An 18,364-nucleotide genomic window follows, 5' to 3' on the forward strand; every position below is an offset into this window, starting at 1 on the left:
TATACAGCCATAAACAGAAATGAGGCCTTGTCCTTTGCAGGGACACAAATGGAACTGGAAGCCATTATCCTTGGCAAACTAACGCAGGAACAGAAAACCAAACACCGCATGTTCTCACTTATAAGTGGGAGCTGGACAATGAGAACGCATGGACACAGGGAGGGGAACAACACTTAGTGGGGTCTATCAGGGGAGGGTGGTAGGGGGAGAGTATTAGGGAAAAGAGCTAATGCATGCTGGGATTAATACCTAGGTTGATGGGTCATTAGGTGCAGCAAACCACCATGACACACATTTACCTATGTAGAAACCTGCACATCTTGCATATGTACCCTGGAACTTAAAAAACAAATAATAAAATAATTTTTTTTTTTTTTTGAGACAGAGTGCTCTTGTTGCCCAGGCTGGAGTGCAGTGACGCAATCTTGGCTCACTGCAACCTCCACCTCCTAGGTTCAAGACATTCTTCTGCCTCAGCCTCCCAAGTAGCTGGGATTACAGGCATGCGCCACCAAGCCTGGCTAATTTTGTATTTTTAGTAGAGACAGGGTTTCTCTGTGTTGATCAGGCTGGTCTTGAACTCCTGACCTCAGGTGATCTACCCACCTTGGCCTCCCAAAGTACTGGGATTACAGCTGTAGGCCACCATGCCCAGCCTATAAAATAATTTAAAAAAAAAATAAGTGATAGAGAATTTTAAAAAAATATGCCCCAAGTTCCAAACAACTGGCTTACAAAAGAGCCCTTGTCATGTGGCCCCAGTGGCTTCCTCATTATCGATAACCCCAAAATCTGGGGGTGAGATCCTGAGACCCAAGGGTCTCTAAAATGGGCAGGATTCAGAGCAACAGGTTACTGACCCATCTCCTCTTGAACCTCCTTTGCCTCAATGATGAAGGGTGGAGGCAAGAGAGGGACCTGTCGGGCACTGCTTATATTCCAGGTGTTAAATGCTTACATTAAATATTTCACTGGATTCTCACAGCAGCCTGAAAGGTAAGTATTATTACAACTCCATTCTAGAGCAGAGGACAATGAGGCTCAGAAATGAAGTAACTTAGCCAAGATTCATTAGCCAGTCACTGACACCTGCAGGTCTGCCCACCCCCAAAGCTATGGTTTCTCCTGCACATGCCTGGAGAGGGTGGGGTGGGCATCATGCTGGGCCCTGACCCTCCTGGGACCTCTTGTTTCAGGAGAGCCGGATCTATGCTGTGGCCACATCAGGCATGCGGCTCTCAGATGTGTCTCCCAGAACTAATACTGCCTGCTGCGGTGAGTCCCAAGTGAGGCTTGGAGGCACCAAACATCCAAGGTAGGCAGGTGGGCAAATGAGGAGGAGAAGACTCCAAGCAATGCCCAGGGCCAGGGTTGCCTGCCACCCTGTTCCCCTCCCCAGCTGGTGAAGTTCAGGTGAAATCACACCAAGGCCTACCTAGGAGGGAAAGGGAAGTCGTACAGGTTCAGCTCATCACAGGGAAGTAGCCATCACAGAGCTGGAAGGGACCTGAGATGGGGGCCTCCAGCCCAGCCTCCCACCTGCACAGGCTTCCCTTCTACAGTGCCAGGGCCATGGGTGAGAGGAGCCCCAAGTGTTCTGATTTGCGTGAACCCCACTCACTGGCTCCTCACTAGCCAGCCACCAAATCTCCACAGCGAGGGCTGGGGGGTGGTCCCATAGCCGCATGATGTGTAACTCACATCTGCAATAGTGGGACACTGTGCAAGCCTCATGGAGGAGAAAACAGTTAAAGGGTAAGACTTGGATTCTGTTGTAATGGATCCCTTACCACATGGAGATCATGGTCCCCAAAGGGAGTCAAGGCCAGACGATGAACAGGGACTTGGCCCCTCTCTTGAGATCTGTCACCAACCTGCTCCTTGGAGGAATGCCAATTGCGCAGTTCTCTGTTTCCTCCGCACCCCTTCCTGGGTTATGCCCTTGAGTAATCTCATTCCTCTCTTCCCTGCTCAGCTTCAAGCCCTCCTGCCCTTGCTTCCCCTGGGTCTTTCTCTGGCCTGGTCTACAAGAATGTCACTGTGCCTGTCTACACAGCCCTGAAGGGGGTAAGAAACTGCTGCACAAAGAGGGGGTGTCTCATCAGCAAAGGCCCCTGGCCTCAGCATCCAATGACTGGGGCGTGGCTCTAGGGCCAGGCTTCTGCACATGGTGACCCTGGTCACGTAACTCAGCCTGCCATATCTCATTTTGCTTTATTGTTTATTAGGTTGTTATAAAAATTCTACCTTTACAAAAATTTGAATCAGTATGAACATGGGCAAAGTAAGAAGGCTAAGCCTATGCCCGCTCTACATCTTCTCCGCCTCTTTTCTCATGTCTGCCCCGCACCCCAGGTCCCAGAGGGTAGTGGGGCTCCTTCTGGAATTATTTAGGTATGTTCCAACTTATATTCCAATAAGATCACTACATTTTTTAAACAAAAATCAGATATTGCAACATTTACATAGACATCTTTGTCTTTATTACTGGTTTTTGAATCATCATAGTAATACTTGATAAAACTTTTTATAGAATAATAAAAAACAAAAGTGACATTTCCTCTCACATGGCTTTTCCCTAATTCCTAAGCCCAGAGGAAGCTATCATGAATGTTTTAGTGTTTATTCAGTAAGGCCCTCTGATGCATTTATAAATATGCATGCACACTCTCTCTCATGTGTCTACACAAAAGGCACTCATATACATGTCATTCTATGCATTGCCTGTTCACCTAACCACGTCAGGTCATCTTTCCCTACCTCCTCCTCTTTTTTTTTTTTTTTTTTTTCCTGGAGACAGAGTCTAGCTCTGTTGCTGGCTAGAGTGCAATGGTGTAATCTCAGCTCACTACAATCTCTGCCTCCTGGGTTCAAGCCATTCTCCTGCCTCAGCCTCCCAAGTAGCTGGGACTACAGGCACGCACCATCACGCCCAGCTAATTTTTGTATTTTTAGTAGAGATGGGGTTTCACCATGTTGGCCAGGATGGTCTCGATCTCTTGACCTCATGATCTGCCTGCCTCAGCCTGCGATTACAGGCATGAGCCACAGTGCCTGGTCTCTACCTCCTCCTCCTATGAGTGTCTAGTACCCTTGGTATCAAAGCACCATAACTATTAATATGTTAAGCTTTCCTCCAGTGACTCTAAAGTAAATGTTGCCATGAACATCACTGTGCAAATATATATTTGCAAACTTATATATACATACATATTTCTGTAGGGCAGAGTTCTAGAAGTGGGATTTCTGGGCAAATTACATGCATGTTTTAATTTTTGACAGGTACTGCCAAATTACCTTCTAAAAATGCCTTACACACTAGAGTTTTCTTTCCCCCATCTTCTCCCCACATTCTCACCAACACTGAGATAATCAGTCACTTTAAATGTCTGCCAATTGAGATGCAATCATTGATTGTTGTGATGTCCCCACACATTTTTTAAAGCTCGTGTGGCACACTTGGTATGTGGTGTAGCCTTCTGGCCCCCTAGTGGCAAGGAGTGAGGGTCACAGTGGGCGGGCATTCAGTTGGGATGGGCAGCTACTTTGGGGGCCACAGAAGATAGTGTGGGGGAAGGGAGACCTGAGAAGCATGGAGGTCATCACAGGAATGAGGCCAGGAGGGACCCTACACTGGACAGTTGTCTGTTCAGAGTTCCGGCTGGGGGTTGGTCACACCATGGGTACTTGGAGCAGGAGTGCAGGCTGCAGGGTGGGAGAAGGCTGTTTGCAGCCTGAGCTGCAGTGAGCAGGGGTGGCCTATCTTGCAGAGAGCCGCACAGATCAGCAACATGCCCTTTATGGATGAATCCTCTGGGTCTGACGATGACTGCAGCTCTCAGGCAAGTTTTCGAATCTCGGTCCCCTGCTCTGAGTCCAGGAAGACCAGCGGACTAGGCAGCCCCCGGGCCTTCAAGAGAGGTACAGAGAAGGGAAGCAGGGGCAAGGTGCAGCAGCAAGGAACCCCCCACCCTTCCCATGGGCACTTGAACAAGGGAATCCCCACTTGATCTGGGTTCGTGACCCCCAGCATCTCCACCCCCAGCCCCAGAGACTGGGTCCCGGGTGGGTGGTTGGTCAAGGCTCAGCAGCTCCTGGGCTGCGAGTCAGAGAGGTATGGGACCTGGGCCTTGACTCCTCCTCCTGCGGCAAGGCGTCTCCATGTCCTCACTGAGCTCCGAGGGTGACTACGCCATCCCCCCGGACGCCTGCTCACTGGACGGTGACTACTCAGAGCCTGAGCACAAACTGCAGCGCACCTCATCCTACTCCACTGACGGGCTGGGCCTGGGCGGGGTAAGCCAGGAAACGGGGCCTGGGGCAGGGTGGGAGCAGAATGTCAGCAGAGGCTGCTGGTGCCCTCAGCACAAAACACAGGCAGCAGCTGCATGAGGTGAGGGGTCCCTAGGATTAGGGGATGGGGGGTGTGGGCTGGTGAGTGTACACTTATGGAGTCAGACACACACAGACCCCATGAGGAAGGAAGGAAAGAGCCCAGAGAGCTCCTGGAATGCCAGCAATGGCCAATTACTGAGAGCCCACTATGGCCCACCAGGCCCCCCTGAGTTTCCCATATGTGACGTCGTTTTATTGCCGGGAATGCTAATGCAAGCTAAGGTACATTGAACTCAGAGCGTGCCAAGCACTGGGCTCAGTTTTTAGGCATTGTCTCATTTGTCCTCACAATCCTCTCGGGGTTATTACCCCATTTTATGGATGAGAAGCCTGAGGCTCCAAGCTGTGCCACTACATGCCAGGGCTAGCATTCAATCCAGATGTAATTCCCTGTCCTTTGCCCTACACCTCTCTGCTGCCGCATCATCTCCCTGGCTCCGTGACCCTCTAGTCCTGCCTGGCTGATGTGCCCATGGTTGCCCAGACCTTCCTTGCCCTCTCTCCCCTCTGTGCTGCCTGGAATGGTCTTCTCCCTTCTCCCAGTCTTTGAGGGAGAAGCTGACCTGTCTTCCAAGACCAGTTCAGGGTCGGCTCTCTCTGGCCAGGCTTTCCCTCTAGCAGCCCCTGTTCTGCTAGCTGCTTCTCCCAGCTAGCATGGGAACCCTTTCTTGGCAGGATCACCCGTGTTTTCTTTAGTCTTCTCTGAAATGTAGCAGGGCATGGTACCCTGAAAATACACTGAGTCGGTACTCAATAATTTCGTATTTAATTGATAACAGAGCAGTAAGGCAGCTGGACCACTTGGACCTGTGTGATGTGTGGGAGCCCTGAGTGATTTCCCTTTTCTTCCTCTTCCCCCTCTTGCCCTTCCACCTTTCAGGAGTCACTGGAGAAGTCAGGATACCTACTGAAAATGGGGAGCCGGATGAAGACGTGGAAGAGGCGCTGGTTTGTCCTGAGACAGGGACAGATTATGTACTACAAGTCCCCGGTGAGAGCCTCCCCGCCCGGCACTGCAGTCAAAATGATTCCTTGTCGGACCCTGGACTGTGTCAGATGGGATGGAGAAGGGGAAGTGTGGCCCAAGGCCAGAGGGCAAAGGTCTGGCAGGTGGGGAGAAGCAACCGCACTGAGGCTGTGATCCACACCTGGGGACCTCAGCCGGGCCATGAGTTCTCAGAATGAATAGGGCATAGAGACTGTCGAAGGCAGTTCTAGGCCAGCTGGCTGGGCAACTCCTTCTTCATCTATAAAGAGCTGTTCCCAGGCTGCCTTCATATCATCTGGGTTGTTTAACACACCATTGTTCTAATTGCTTCCTCTACCTCCTTCCTCCACTGTTTGGAATTAAGAAGCATTGGTTATTGGGAACCAGTTTGATAGGACCCCCTGCAGAACCAATTTTAATGTTTTTTTTTTTTTGAGGCAGAGTCTGAGCTTTGTCACCCAGGCTGAAGTGCAATGGTGTGATCATGGCTCACTGTAGCCTCAACTTTCTAGGCTCAAGTAGTCCTCCCATCTCAGCCTCCTGAGTAACTGGGACTACAGGCCTGCACCACGCCTAGCTAATTTTTAAAAATTTTTATAGAACTGGGGTCTCACTGTATTATTACCCAGGCTGGTCTTGAACTCCTGAGCTCAAGTGATCCTTCTGTCTAGGCCTCCCAAAGTGCTGGGATTACAGGTAAGAGTCACTGTGGCCAGCCCAATTTTAATGTTTCAAAGACAGCAAAAGGCCTCATTTCTTGTGCAACTCCAGTTGGTTGGTAGTGGCTGTCTTGAACATCATGTGAAGGACTTTGGGCCTGTATTGCTCAGTGAGAAAGCACTCTGTGATTGACTGGAAGGTCTGCAGTAGCACTGGAAAGGATAAGAATTTATGTGCCACTTATTTGCCATACTTGGTCTGACCCAGTTTTAAAGGCTCATTCTATTGTTTTTCAGGCTTGGATTAGAAGGACTCATGCTTCTGATTAAGGCTCCATTTAACTATAACCAGAATCTAGAATAAGTTACCCATCATAACACAGCCGGAATATTGGGAGTCATGTTCCCTTTGCCTATGGCCTGGAGTCAGATCTGAGGGTAAATGAGATGCTCCGGAAAGGCTCCACATTCAGCCGCTCTCCTCCGTATTCCTTTACAGAGTGATGTCATCCGGAACCCTCAAGGCCAAGTGGATCTGAACTCCCGTTGCCAAATTGTTCGAGGGGAGGGTTCACAGACGTTTCAGGTGAGCACACTCCTAGCAGCCAGTATTTTAGACAGAAGAGGTGCTGGGTTTGGATATGTCTATGAGTGAGACAGAGATGGGGCCAAATGAGCATGAGTGAAAGACTTTAGATCAACATTTAGATGTGATCCTAGCTTGTGAGTACAAGAAAGGCAGGTGAGACAAAACAGGAGAGATGGAGTGAGGGAAGGAGAGACAGGGAGAAGAAGCTGAGGAGGAAAAGAAGGGAGGGAGCACTAGGGCAGGCAGAAGGCCAGCCCGTTGGGTTCAGGGACAGGTGCCACCTCGGAGCCAGGTCCTGGTTACTCCATTCTCCCGGCGTGCTGCCCCTACCCAACATCTCGGCCTCCACAGCTCATCTCTGAGAAGAAAACCTACTACCTGACGGCAGATTCACCCAGCCTGCTGGAGGAGTGGATCCGGGTACTCCAGAGCCTGCTAAAGGTGCAGGCCACCGGGCCTCCAGCACTGCCTCAGGGTGGCACTAAGCCCACCGTCAAGGGCTGGCTGACCAAGGTACAGGGTGGGGTGATAGGGCAGGAATGGGCACCTCCTGTGAGTCAGGGGAGCCAAGAGTGGGGTGCCAAGTGTGGTGGCTTCCCTCCTTATACGGGGCTCCTTTCTCTGGGAGTTTCCTCACAGTGACTCGCTGGCCAGACCTCAAACGTGGCCAGGCCACACGAGGTGATGGCGAGTCATTCCCTGGAAACAAATCATGGTTGCTGGAACAACTGTTCTCAAGAAAGAGAAGGGAAAGGAGTACCTTGCCTCCATTTTGAGGTTATTAGGGGTTGTCCCCCACCCCCACCTTGTACCCGCCCCAGTGTTAATAGTGGAAAGAAGAGACCTGGGCGAGGCACGTATGGCCGCTCAGAGGCTTAAAGAACCCCAGGCCTGCCCAAAGACATTTTTGTGAGGGCTCTTCTGGCTGAAAAGAACAGAGAAGTGCTTCTTAAGCCCAAGAAAATGGAAGTTAACAAGGAAGTGCATTAGCTAGACCAGAACACCAGCAGGAACCAAAGTTACTTGTGCTCAGCAAGCTCAGGGCTGGCAGGCTCGCAGTGTGCCTCTGGTTCCCGTTCAGTCTGTTTGTGTCATCCTCCTCCGCCCGTGTGCAGCTTCTGTTTCCTCATGATTCATGGCTGTCCCAGGGCTTCAGCCTGCTGTTTTCCCTCCCTCCCTCATGGCATCCTGACAACTGTGGCCTCTGCCACCTAACAAGTTCTTCCCATTTTCATATGCCTTGAGGGGACATATGATCGTCCTGGCTAATTGTTTAATGGCAGGTCATAGGTCACTGAATAGCCCATATGGCTGGGGTGCTGCATGGTGCACACCATGGCCCCCTCGATGTAAAAGGGGTGGTTCCATTTGTAGGGAGCCCGAATGGCATCTCCATCTTTCCCACAGGTCAAATCTGTCTTCCTGTGGCTTCTCTTTGCCAGGCCTGGATTTACTTCTGGAGTCACCTAGTTCTCATAATGCCAGTTCATTTCTGTCTTACAGGTAAAGCATGGCCACTCCAAGCTGGTCTGGTGTGCTCTTGTTGGGAAAAGCTTCTACTACTATCGGAGCCATGAGGACAAGGTACTTCCTCAGCCTCCCGAAAATATCCACTCTCCTGCTTCCCCTAAAGCACATGACCATCACTCCATGTCCTGATGAAAGTGCCTACCCTACATAACCCCACAATAAATACGAAACCAGCTGGCTGGATCCCTCCAGAGTGTGAGATTCTGCCTGTCTGGGTCTCTGGTGCTTCTCCAAGCAAGCCTTGTTCTGCTGCCAGCCTGGCTGGGATGCTATAGTCTCCACCTCCCCATCTTGTCATCTGTCCGTATTCACGATTCCCAGCTCTACAGAGCCTATGTATTCAGATAGAGGAGACTCCCTGTCCCCCACTGGCTCTCCAATTCATGGAAGGCTCCTGTCCACAGCGACCCCTGGGCTGCCTGCCTGTGCGGGATGCACGCATAGAGGAAGTAGATCGATCCTGTGACTCAGACGAGGACTATGAGGCTGGAGGAACCAGACGGTTGCTTTCCTCCCACTGCACCCTGGTGATCCACCCCCCAGAGCACAGCCCCACCTACCTCCTCATTGGCACCAAGCATGAAAAGGTAAAGAAGGGGGCTGGGCCTCCAGGGCCAAGCTCAGACCTGTGATTCTGATCTTCCCTTCTCTCTTTCCCCTGAGCCTCCCAAAATTCAAGTTTATTATTATTATTATTATTATTGATATTTTGAAAACTGATATTCTCTGAATGGGAATATTCCTTTATACCGAATTTATTCCCAATGACCAACATTGCTTCACTGAGGTCACATGATAGAATCGCAAATTTGGAAACTTGGGTTCATGTTCACCTGATCCTCAGTCTTTCCAGGTGGCCCTGACTCATGCCTGCCAAACTAGCTGAACCCCACCATGGGCTTGGCCCCTTCGAGGAGCCCTCCTTGGAGTTCTTGCCTCTACTCTTCCCTCCCCGTCCCCATCCAATGGCTTTCTACACTCTTCCAGGATACGTGGCTCTACCACCTCACAGTGGCTGCGGGTGGCAGCAGTGCCAAGGTGGGCACTGCCTATGAGCAGCTCATTGGAAAACTGATGGATGGTGAGGGAGACCCAGGTAAGGCAAGGGTGGTCACCACTGCTTGGGTCGGAGGGTGGTGGCTGGGTGACTGTTGGTCAAGATCCCAAAGAAAGCAGTGTTGTACCCCGAAGCTGTTTTTAAAACATCTAAGCCACAGAGGGGAAGTTCCCATCCCAAGCTCCAGGGCCCCTCTGTCTCCGGCTGAGATACTGAGGTGACCACTCTGCATCTGAGGGGGTTTATCTGGGAAGCCGATTTTCCAGGGACCTGGGTCAATGTTTTACTTGGATCAACCTGCAGCGTTGCTGGCTGGGCAGAGGGTTGAAGAAAGAAGGTAGCTGGTTAATTTATAGTTAGAATTTGTTAATCAATAAGTGAAGCCTAAACTGGGATCAGGCCAACCTGTTTGCAGTCTTTATTTTGCTGCTGATTCTCAGGGCCCTGAGGAACTAATGGCACATACCACACACACCCCTTTGCTACTGCTCTGAGGCTTGTGTATTTCTGACCGATTCATATGCTCCTCCATCCAGACCTGACACAGTAAGAAAGACGCCTCCCCTGCACACATCCATCTGCACTCAGACACCCAAAACCTTGCATACTCACCGCTACTGCCATTCCATGAGGATGGCCATGTATATGAGGGTTTTCATTGCAATGCCCACCTGCATACCCCTATGGATGATAAACCCAGCACAACCCAAGTGTCTTCCAAGTTTATTCCAAGATAGATAAACTGCTATCTTTCCCACAAATTAAAGTTGGGGGTGAGTGGGAGGTGAGTCACCTCTCAGTAGTAACTGCCCCTGCTCTCTGGTGCTGTGCTTTGGGCAGATTCGCCGCTCTGGAGGCACCCCATGCTGTGCTACAGCAAAGATGGCCTGTACACCTCCCTCACCACCCTGCCCTCGGAGGCCTTACAGACGGAGGCACTCAAGCTCTTCAAGGTAAACTGGTATGGAGGCCAGGCCCACCAGCAAGATATTCTCAATACTTGAGCGGAGAAGACCTGTGCAGTTGGGGGGGCAACCCACAGAGGGATTTGGAGAGGAAAGGAAGGAAACTTCCTGAGATCCCTGTCACTTCCTGAATGGCAGGAATATAATCCTCTTGCTGGGAGGGAAGCAGCTCTGGAACATCATGCACAGTCCTTGGGAAATGCCAATGAACACTCTTCTTGAGGCGCTCCCCTCCTCCCATAGATAAGCAGAAAAGGCCAGGTTTATGTTGCTTCTGGACCTGAGAGATTTGGACCTATTGTAGCATGTTCTTTGTGAACGTCTGAGTTTTGTTTTTTTGTTTTTGTTTTCGTTCTTGTTTTTGAGATGGAGTCTCACTCTGTTGCCCAGGCTGGAGTGCAGTGGCATGATCTTGGCTCACTGCCTCCCTGGTTCAAGCAATTCTCCTGCCTCAGCCTCCAAGTAGCTGGGATTATAGGCACCCAACACCATGCCTGGCCAATTTTTGTATTTTTAGTAGAGATAGGGTTTCACCATCTAGGCCAGGCTGGTCTTGAACTCCTGACCTTGTGATCTACCCAGCTTGGCATCCCAAAATGCTGGGATTACAGGCATGAGCCACTACACCTGGCCTGAGTTTTCTGTTTTTTAAAAAAATGAATTTGCCTTGTTTATGTAATGAGAACGTTTTAAAAAGGAAAGATTCTATCCCAAAGTAGCCCATAGCCCCTTTTAGTAAGCAGAGATGCCCCCAAGCAGTAACAGTGCTCCGTCTTAGAAAGGGTTGTCAGTGAACTTGAACCTCCCTTGAACGCTTGGAAAATGGCCAAGCCGTTCAGTTCCAAACACAGGTCTGCCTGTGCTCACTGTTGTTCCCTCCCAGTCCTGCCAGCTCTTCATCAATGTGCCGGTGGAAGCTGCCTCAGTGGACTACCATGTGTCCCTGGCCCAGACCGCACTGCAGGTCTGCCTGGTTCACCCCGAGCTACAGAGTGAGATCTACTGCCAACTCATGAAGCAGACCAGCTGCCGCCCACCTCAGAAGTACTCCCTCATGCAGGTGGGCATGCCAGGGGTGGAGCAGCTGACAGAAGCCATTGGCAAGGGCTACCCAGGTGGGAAAGGTGGGAGGAAGTGACTGGGCCGGCATGCTGTGAACTCAGCCAGCAGGCAGCCGCTGTGCTCCACACTGCATACGTATGCTTGAGCTGTCTGTACATAGACTGGTGATTGCATTCTGGACACAGTTGACCAAGTTGGCTATCCCAGTACCCACAGCAGGTTGGGGGCTCTGGTTTGGGGGAAGAGTGCTGAAGGCTCTGTAGCTCAGGGTTATGAGGACAGGTGGTACCACAGGCCCAGCATTAACCCCATGCTGTCTGTGTCCCTGGCAGTGCTGGCAGCTCCTTGCTCTGTGTGCTCCACTTTTCCTGCCTCAGCATCACTTCCTCTGGTATGTCAAGCAGCAGCTCCAACGCCACGCAGATCCCAGGTGAGTGAACCTGGCTGTTTCCTCTGCCATTTGAGCACTGCCAACTGCAGCATGAATACAAGGGATGAGAGGAGTCTAGGACAGACCAGATCACTCCTATCCTCTGAGACCGCTCAGTGGTCGTGGACTTCACCCATTGTCTTGTGCACAAATGGGGGCATGGGGATCTGGGCATGCTTCAGCTTCTCTGCACACCAATCCATGCATCCACGGATGTACTGTGGCAACTCTCGCCTGAAGCCACACTGTCCCCAAACTGTCCCCAAATGCTATTCTGTTGTTATGTCCTCTGGGTTTTGGAAGAAATATCCATGCCAGTAATTTGCTACATAAAGGTCCTGAATGACAAATTAACGCCCCTGACCAGAATCTTCAGGGCTTTTCTCACAACCTGCCCCAGCTAGTTTTGGTTCTGGCTGAGTCTGGATAGGGACCGAGGGTGCCAAAGTGGCAGGGATGAGCCGGAGTCCATTATATTCCCCTCTTCCTTCTGTCTCTTCAGAAATGAAACTGGCCAGTATGCCACCTACTGCCAGCGGGCAGTGGAGCGGACCCTGCAGGCTGGGGAGCGGGAAGCCAGGCCATCGCGCATGGAAGTGGTGTCCATCCTGCTGCGCAACCCCTTCCACCACTCCTTGCCCTTCAGCATCCCCGTGCACTTTACCAATGGGACTTACCAGGTGGGCATGCTCCTTGCACCTAGTCTTCTCCTGTCACCATCCAGCGAATACCTCAGGGCCAGGTGGATGCTAAGGCTCCTTAGGCTTGGCAGATTCTTCACTGGTGCCCCAGAAGTAGATTTTATGAACTCATTGCATGAACAGGGAAGCTGAAATGCTGACCACGAAAGTGGCATAAGAAAGGGCCTCCAGGCCAGGCGCGGTGGCTCACGCCTGTAATCCCAGCACTTTGGGAGGCCGAGGCGGATGGATCACGAGGTCAAGAGGTCGAGACCATCCTGGTCAACACGGTGAAACCCAGTCTCTACTAAAAATACAAAAAATTAGCTGGGCATGGTGGCGCGTGCCTGTAATCCGAGCTACTCAGGAGGCTGAGGCAGGAGAATTGCCTGAACCCAGGAGGCGGAGGTTGCAGTGAGCCGAGATTGCGCCATTGCACTCCAGCCTGGGTAACAAAAGCGAAACTCCATCTCAAAAAAAAAAAAAAAGGGCCTCCAAAAGATTGTTGGTAAAGGAGGGACCCAGCTTATGCCCAGTTGGTTTACAGTGGAAGGGCTCACATCCCTTATGCACTGGCCCTTTGCTTATGAACACAGAAACCAACTTGCTTTGGCCTCTTGTATTCGCCCTTGCTCCTTTCCACCTGCTGTACCCAGACCCCTTCACCAGCCCTAGTGAGCTCCTCTCAGGAAGTTCACTCTGGGACGGAACCTTCTCCCGCCTCAGGTGGTTGGTTTTGACGGCTCCTCCACGGTTGACGAGTTCCTTCAGCGGATGAACCAGGAGATAGGCATGAGAAAGCCATCCCACTCTGGCTTTGCCCTCTTCACGGATGATCCTTCAGGCAGGGACCTGGAGCACTGCCTGCAGGGAAGTGTCAAGGTGACAGCCTCCCACTAAGCCAGCTGAGTCCCTCCCTGCTCAGGGATATTGGTGGTGGGGAAAGAGCTCATCTGATGGGTGCCTGACTGGTAGCTCATTTGGTGCTGAGCCCAAGGTGCTTCCTTGGTCAGCATTTCTGTGCCTACATCCTAAAACATACCTGGGCAGGGAGAAAAAAGCTGTTGTGTGCTCTTGTCTCTGGGGACAAGATCTCTACAATCCTACTTCCCTCAAGTGGCTATCAGCATCCAGAAGAAAAGTCTCTTCTTGGCTTGGTGTAGGGACATGGAGGCCGCACGAAGCCACTGCCTACGTGTACCCACTCAGAGGCTCTCAGCTGTATGCATGGATCCCCTGGATGTCATGTTGTACCCAGCACCTCACTTTTACCCTTTCTGCCAGGACCTATACCATGCTTATATGTTGGACACTTTAAAGAGGCAGGTCCTTATGGTGTCCCTATAACTAAAGGCCATTGAATGGGACTTAAAATCAATCTTGTATTGTGGTCTGGGATTACTGCCACGAGGGATCAGTGTTTGTGAGAAGGTGCTCTAGCACTCTGATGCATATTTGGCTCCAGTGTGTACTTTCTTTAAGGCAACAGGACAAAGGCTTCTATGGTCTTTTAACATTGCCTGGAAAAACTATGCCACATACCTTCTTTGCCAGTGTCTAGGCATCTGTAAGCCTTTGTTACACGGTAGGCCTCTGGGCATATTTGTTGAAGAGGAGACCAGCAGTCAGTGGAATGGAAATGGAGCTGGTGATCAAAGGCCAGGGGGCTTTTGCCTAGCCTCTGGGGAGGCCCCTCAGTTGGTGAGGCCAGCAGGGCAGATTTCTTACTTTATTGCTTACCCTGCCCAGGGTTCCCTCTGTTTGTGAGCGAGCCGCGGCCACCTTGGGTCCAGGAAGCATGAGGCTTTGCAGGTTGGCCTCCTGTCAGGAGGACCTTTCCTTAGCTTTCTTTGCTCCTCTGCTCTGAGTCCTGCCCTGGCTGGACCTTGATCCCTTCTCCCCTTATCAGGAAATTTTCTGACTTTCTTCTTTTGCCTTTTCAAGATCTGCGATGCCATCTCCAAGTGGGAACAAACCCAGAAGGAGCTGCACCCCAGGAAGTCTGAGGGTGGGACACGTGTCGTGAAGCTGATGTACAAGAACAGGTCCTAAGCACTGCACAAGGGTGGGGCCAAACATGAAGGCTGCCACTGGGTGCAGCTCATTATCTCCTCGACTAGACGGCCTATCCATACAGGGGAGGGGCCCACAGATATAACACAGCCTGGCAGTACTAGCTGGGGCTCAGGCTGGCTCTGCTGCTAATACTCTATGAAACCCTGGGCAGCTCAGGCCTTCTGTCAGCCTTCCCTGTACTTCGTGTGTGTGTATATACACACACAGACACACACATGTGCACATGCATGCACAAATGCATGTACATTTGCCAAGAAAACAGACCAGACCAGCCTGAGCAACATGGCAAAACCCCACCTCTACAAAAAATACAAAAATTAGCAGGCATGGTGGCATGAACCTGTAGTCCCAACTACTCGGAGGGAGGGACTGAGGTGGGAGGATCACTTAAGCCCAGGAGGTCAAGGTTGCAGTGAGCTGACATTGTGCCACAGTTTAAAGAATAAGTAGCTCCTATACCAATTCCAGAAAATACAGAAGTAGACATCCTTTCTATCAATTCAAGTAAGAAAATCCCATCCCTTCATCTCAGTATGTCTCCAGGCAAATAGTTTCCAATAGTGTATTACCTCACCCAGTCCCCTAATCTATAATTCCAGGTACCAGATTCCCCTTACCAAATGCAGGAAGTTTAACAGTGTCTTCAGAATGAACCATGTCCTCTTGTTGGCATGGGATCAGGATGGCCCTGCATCTGCTGTGTCTTACTTGGTTACATGTTTCTGGAGGCAATACAAAATAGGCTCACAAATAATGTGAGAAGAGTAGTTTCTCTTTTTGGAAATAAAGGTAACAGACCCATAGAAAGCCCGATCCCTGCTGAGTCCTGGCTTCTTACTCTTCCCTGCAGGCTGTACTTTCGCAGTCAAGTCAAAGGGGAGACCGACCGAGAACGGCTGCTCCTTGCCTCTCAAACTAGTAGAGAGATATTGGCAGGGAGGTTTCCTGTCAACAAGGAGTTGGCTCTTGAGATGGCTGCCCTGATGGCCCAGGTAAGGTTCTGTTCGGGAAGCAGGAGAGTCAGGTTACCAGTTAGAATGAATGCACCCTGCAGCCTGAAACACTGGAGAGATTCTGCAGATCCTGTGGTGCCCAGAAGAGGGCAGCTTTGCCATCTCTGGGATGGAGAGCAGCTGACTCCTACAGAGCAGAGCTCCTCACTCACTGCAGATACAGGATGTGTGCAGAAGGCTGGACTTGGAATCCAGAGACCTGGGTTTGAGTCCTATACACCTTCCAATTGTGAGGTCTTAGCCAAGTCACTTCACTTGTCTATGCTTCAGTTTCCTTCTCTGTATACCAAAAACAAAAATACCTGGCTGGGAGCAGTGGCTTATACTTGTAATCCCAGCACTTTGGGAGGCCAAGGCAAGCAGATCACCTGAGGTCAGGAGTTTGAGACCAGCCTGACTGATATGATGAAACATGTCTCTGCTGAAAAAAAAAAAAAAATTAGCTGGGTGTGGTGGTGGGCACCTGTAATCCCAGCTACTTGGAGGCTGAGGCAGGAGAATCATTTGTACCCAGGAGGTGGAAGTTGCAGTGAGCCAAGATCACACCATTGCACTTCAGCATGGGCAACAAGAGCAAAACTCTGTCTCAAAATAAACAAACACTTCTCTGCCAGCCTCCACAGGGTTGTAGTAAGTATGATACCTGGATAATGCATCATATATGTGATTAACTCTATAAACCATTAGACCTAAGTAGAATTAGGCCAGTGGCCTTCTAAATGTAATGGGAAGGAGAGTCCCAAGTCTGAATGTGTGTTCCTCTTCCTAATTCTACTTAGGTCTGATGGTTTATAAAGTTTACCTGGAATACCTTCCTGGCTCCCATAACAGAGTCTGACACCTACTATATACCCACAGAATTTAAAATATTGGGGCCAGGTATGGTGGCTCATGTCATGGGAGTTTGAGACCATGAGTTGCGAGTTTGAGACCAGCCTGACTAGTATGGAGAAACCGTGTCTCTACTAAAAATACAAAAATTATCCACGTATGGTGGTGCATGCCTGTAATCCCAGCTACTTGGGAGGCTGAGGCAGGAGAATTGCATGAACCCGGGAGGTAGTGGTTGCAGTGAGCCAAGATCACGCCATTGCACTCCAGCCTAGGCAATAAGAGCGAAACTATGTCTCAAAAAAAAAAAAAGAAAATCAAAAATATCTTTTAAAAAAGAATGAGAAAAATCTGGATTTACATGCTGGAAAGTAAGGGGAAACAATAACAGCTGATCTTTATAATTATAAACATCAATAGCAATACTGTATGGGAGGCCCTGTACTAAGCATATATGCAATCTCCCTTGCGTGTGTGTATATATATATATATATATGTATGTATATAGCATACATCCTATTCCCACCTAATAGATGAGGAAATTGAAGCTCAGCGAGTTTAAGTAACTTGATCAGAGACATAAAGCTGGGATTTGCGGCAGGTGTCCAACTCCAAAGGCCACGTTTAGAACACTCTGCTGTACTCTTCTATCTGCAGCATCTTCAATTCTATAGCCATATTTTTTGACTGGAAGCTAGAATTTCCACATTGTTTTCCCCTGTCTGCTACCAATTGTCTTTGGAAAAGGCACTTCGCTTCAGCTGCAAAATCAAAGTTAGTCGGTGATCTCTAATATTCTAGGGCCCTAAGTTTGTTTCTCTAGTGTCTATAAAACTTGAGATGAAATGTTTTTCCAAAGTATTTTTTACATCCACTCGCACCCCACCAATAGGGCAATAAAATAATGGCTTATTTCACCTCTCAACAGTTCCCACCTGGCCCATCCACCTTCAGATTTTGACTGGTCTCCATGTGCTTCTACCACAGGTAGAATATGGGGACTTGGAGAAGCCTGCCCTGCCAGGCCCTGGAGGCACATCCCCTGCCAAGGCTCAGCATCTCCTCCAGCAGGTCCTGGACAGGTTCTACCCCAGGCGATATAGACATGGGGTCCCCCCTGAACAGCTGAGGTAGGTAGGCTGCAAGGTCTTGCAGCAGGTCACTGTGGGGAGGCCTCAGAGCTGGAATGAAGACATGTTGGCACTTGACTGGCACCATTTCTCTTCATCTTCCCACATCAGGCACCTGGCAGATATGTTGACCACAAAATGGGCAGCTTTGCAAGGCTGCTCCCCTCCTGAGTGCATCCGCATCTACCTGACGGTGGCCAGGAAATGGCCTTTCTTTGGTGCTAAGCTTTTTGCTGCTCAGGTAAGTGCCACTGGAAGGAGCAGCCCACACCCTCAGGTGTGTCCCCATCTGCTCCTGTTTGAGCCAGATCAGTCTGCAGCCCCCACCTCCACACCAGTAACCACCAGGGGTCACTATCTATCAACCATTTGTGGCCTTCTCCGGATTTCAGCGGTCCAGAGCAGAGTTAGTTGTGATTGCTTATCTTCATCTGTCCTTTGTTGACTACCCCGGTAGAAAAGATGCGATCAACTAATTCACACACAAAGACTCAGACTTGATATAATATCACTCTCAAGAGTGCTTTTGTTTTGTTTTTTTTTGAAGTTTGAAAGATGTATATAAACAAATACATCTCCACTGGTTTCACATGGCATACAGGGGAATCACATTACTCAGGCAACAGTTAATTTCACCTCTGTATGAAGGCCAGGTGGGCAATAGTAATTTCAGAAGGAACTTTTCTTCACGGGGTGTCTGGTGTGCATAAACATTATAGATAATTACAGCTCAAAGCTGGGCAGTGATCCTGTTTACTGAAACCACAGATCAGAAAATGGCCATTCATTCATTCAACAAATAGTTGAGCTCCTACTATGTCCAGTGCTGGTTGTTTGAAGTTATAAGAGGTGAGAAAATCAGACATAGTCCTTGCCTTCATGTAGCTTCCCATGTAGTGCAGGAGATGTATATTCATCAAATAATTGTGTTCATTTTTTTCTCTATACATATTTAATAT

General features: G+C 50.0%; 1 protein-coding gene across 2 annotated transcripts in view; it reads left to right on the plus strand.

Moving 5' to 3' along the window:
• The window catches only part of PLEKHH1 (pleckstrin homology, MyTH4 and FERM domain containing H1), a 60,073-nt gene that overhangs the window by 34,976 nt on the left and 6,733 nt on the right, over window positions 1–18,364 (plus strand). The window contains exons 8-26 of one of the 2 annotated variants that reach the window (XM_009006213.6): window positions 1,197–1,275; window positions 1,976–2,067; window positions 3,771–3,921; window positions 4,154–4,296; window positions 5,276–5,386; window positions 6,542–6,628; window positions 6,983–7,144; window positions 8,135–8,215; window positions 8,566–8,748; window positions 9,149–9,257; window positions 10,059–10,171; window positions 11,067–11,243; window positions 11,578–11,675; window positions 12,178–12,355; window positions 13,082–13,237; window positions 14,300–14,400; window positions 15,282–15,423; window positions 17,263–17,405; window positions 17,517–17,646. In XM_009006213.6, coding sequence (XP_009004461.1) covers window positions 1,197–1,275; window positions 1,976–2,067; window positions 3,771–3,921; window positions 4,154–4,296; window positions 5,276–5,386; window positions 6,542–6,628; window positions 6,983–7,144; window positions 8,135–8,215; window positions 8,566–8,748; window positions 9,149–9,257; window positions 10,059–10,171; window positions 11,067–11,243; window positions 11,578–11,675; window positions 12,178–12,355; window positions 13,082–13,237; window positions 14,300–14,400; window positions 15,282–15,423; window positions 17,263–17,405; window positions 17,517–17,646 — 2,436 coding nt within the window. The remainder of the gene's footprint in view (window positions 1–1,196; window positions 1,276–1,975; window positions 2,068–3,770; window positions 3,922–4,153; window positions 4,297–5,275; window positions 5,387–6,541; window positions 6,629–6,982; window positions 7,145–8,134; window positions 8,216–8,565; window positions 8,749–9,148; window positions 9,258–10,058; window positions 10,172–11,066; window positions 11,244–11,577; window positions 11,676–12,177; window positions 12,356–13,081; window positions 13,238–14,299; window positions 14,401–15,281; window positions 15,424–17,262; window positions 17,406–17,516; window positions 17,647–18,364) is intronic. The other variant, XM_035260778.3, reaches the window with a different exon arrangement.

The sequence above is a fragment of the Callithrix jacchus genome, chromosome 8 (assembly GCF_049354715.1).
Source record: "Callithrix jacchus isolate 240 chromosome 8, calJac240_pri, whole genome shotgun sequence".
Taxonomy (NCBI): domain Eukaryota; kingdom Metazoa; phylum Chordata; class Mammalia; order Primates; family Cebidae; genus Callithrix; species Callithrix jacchus.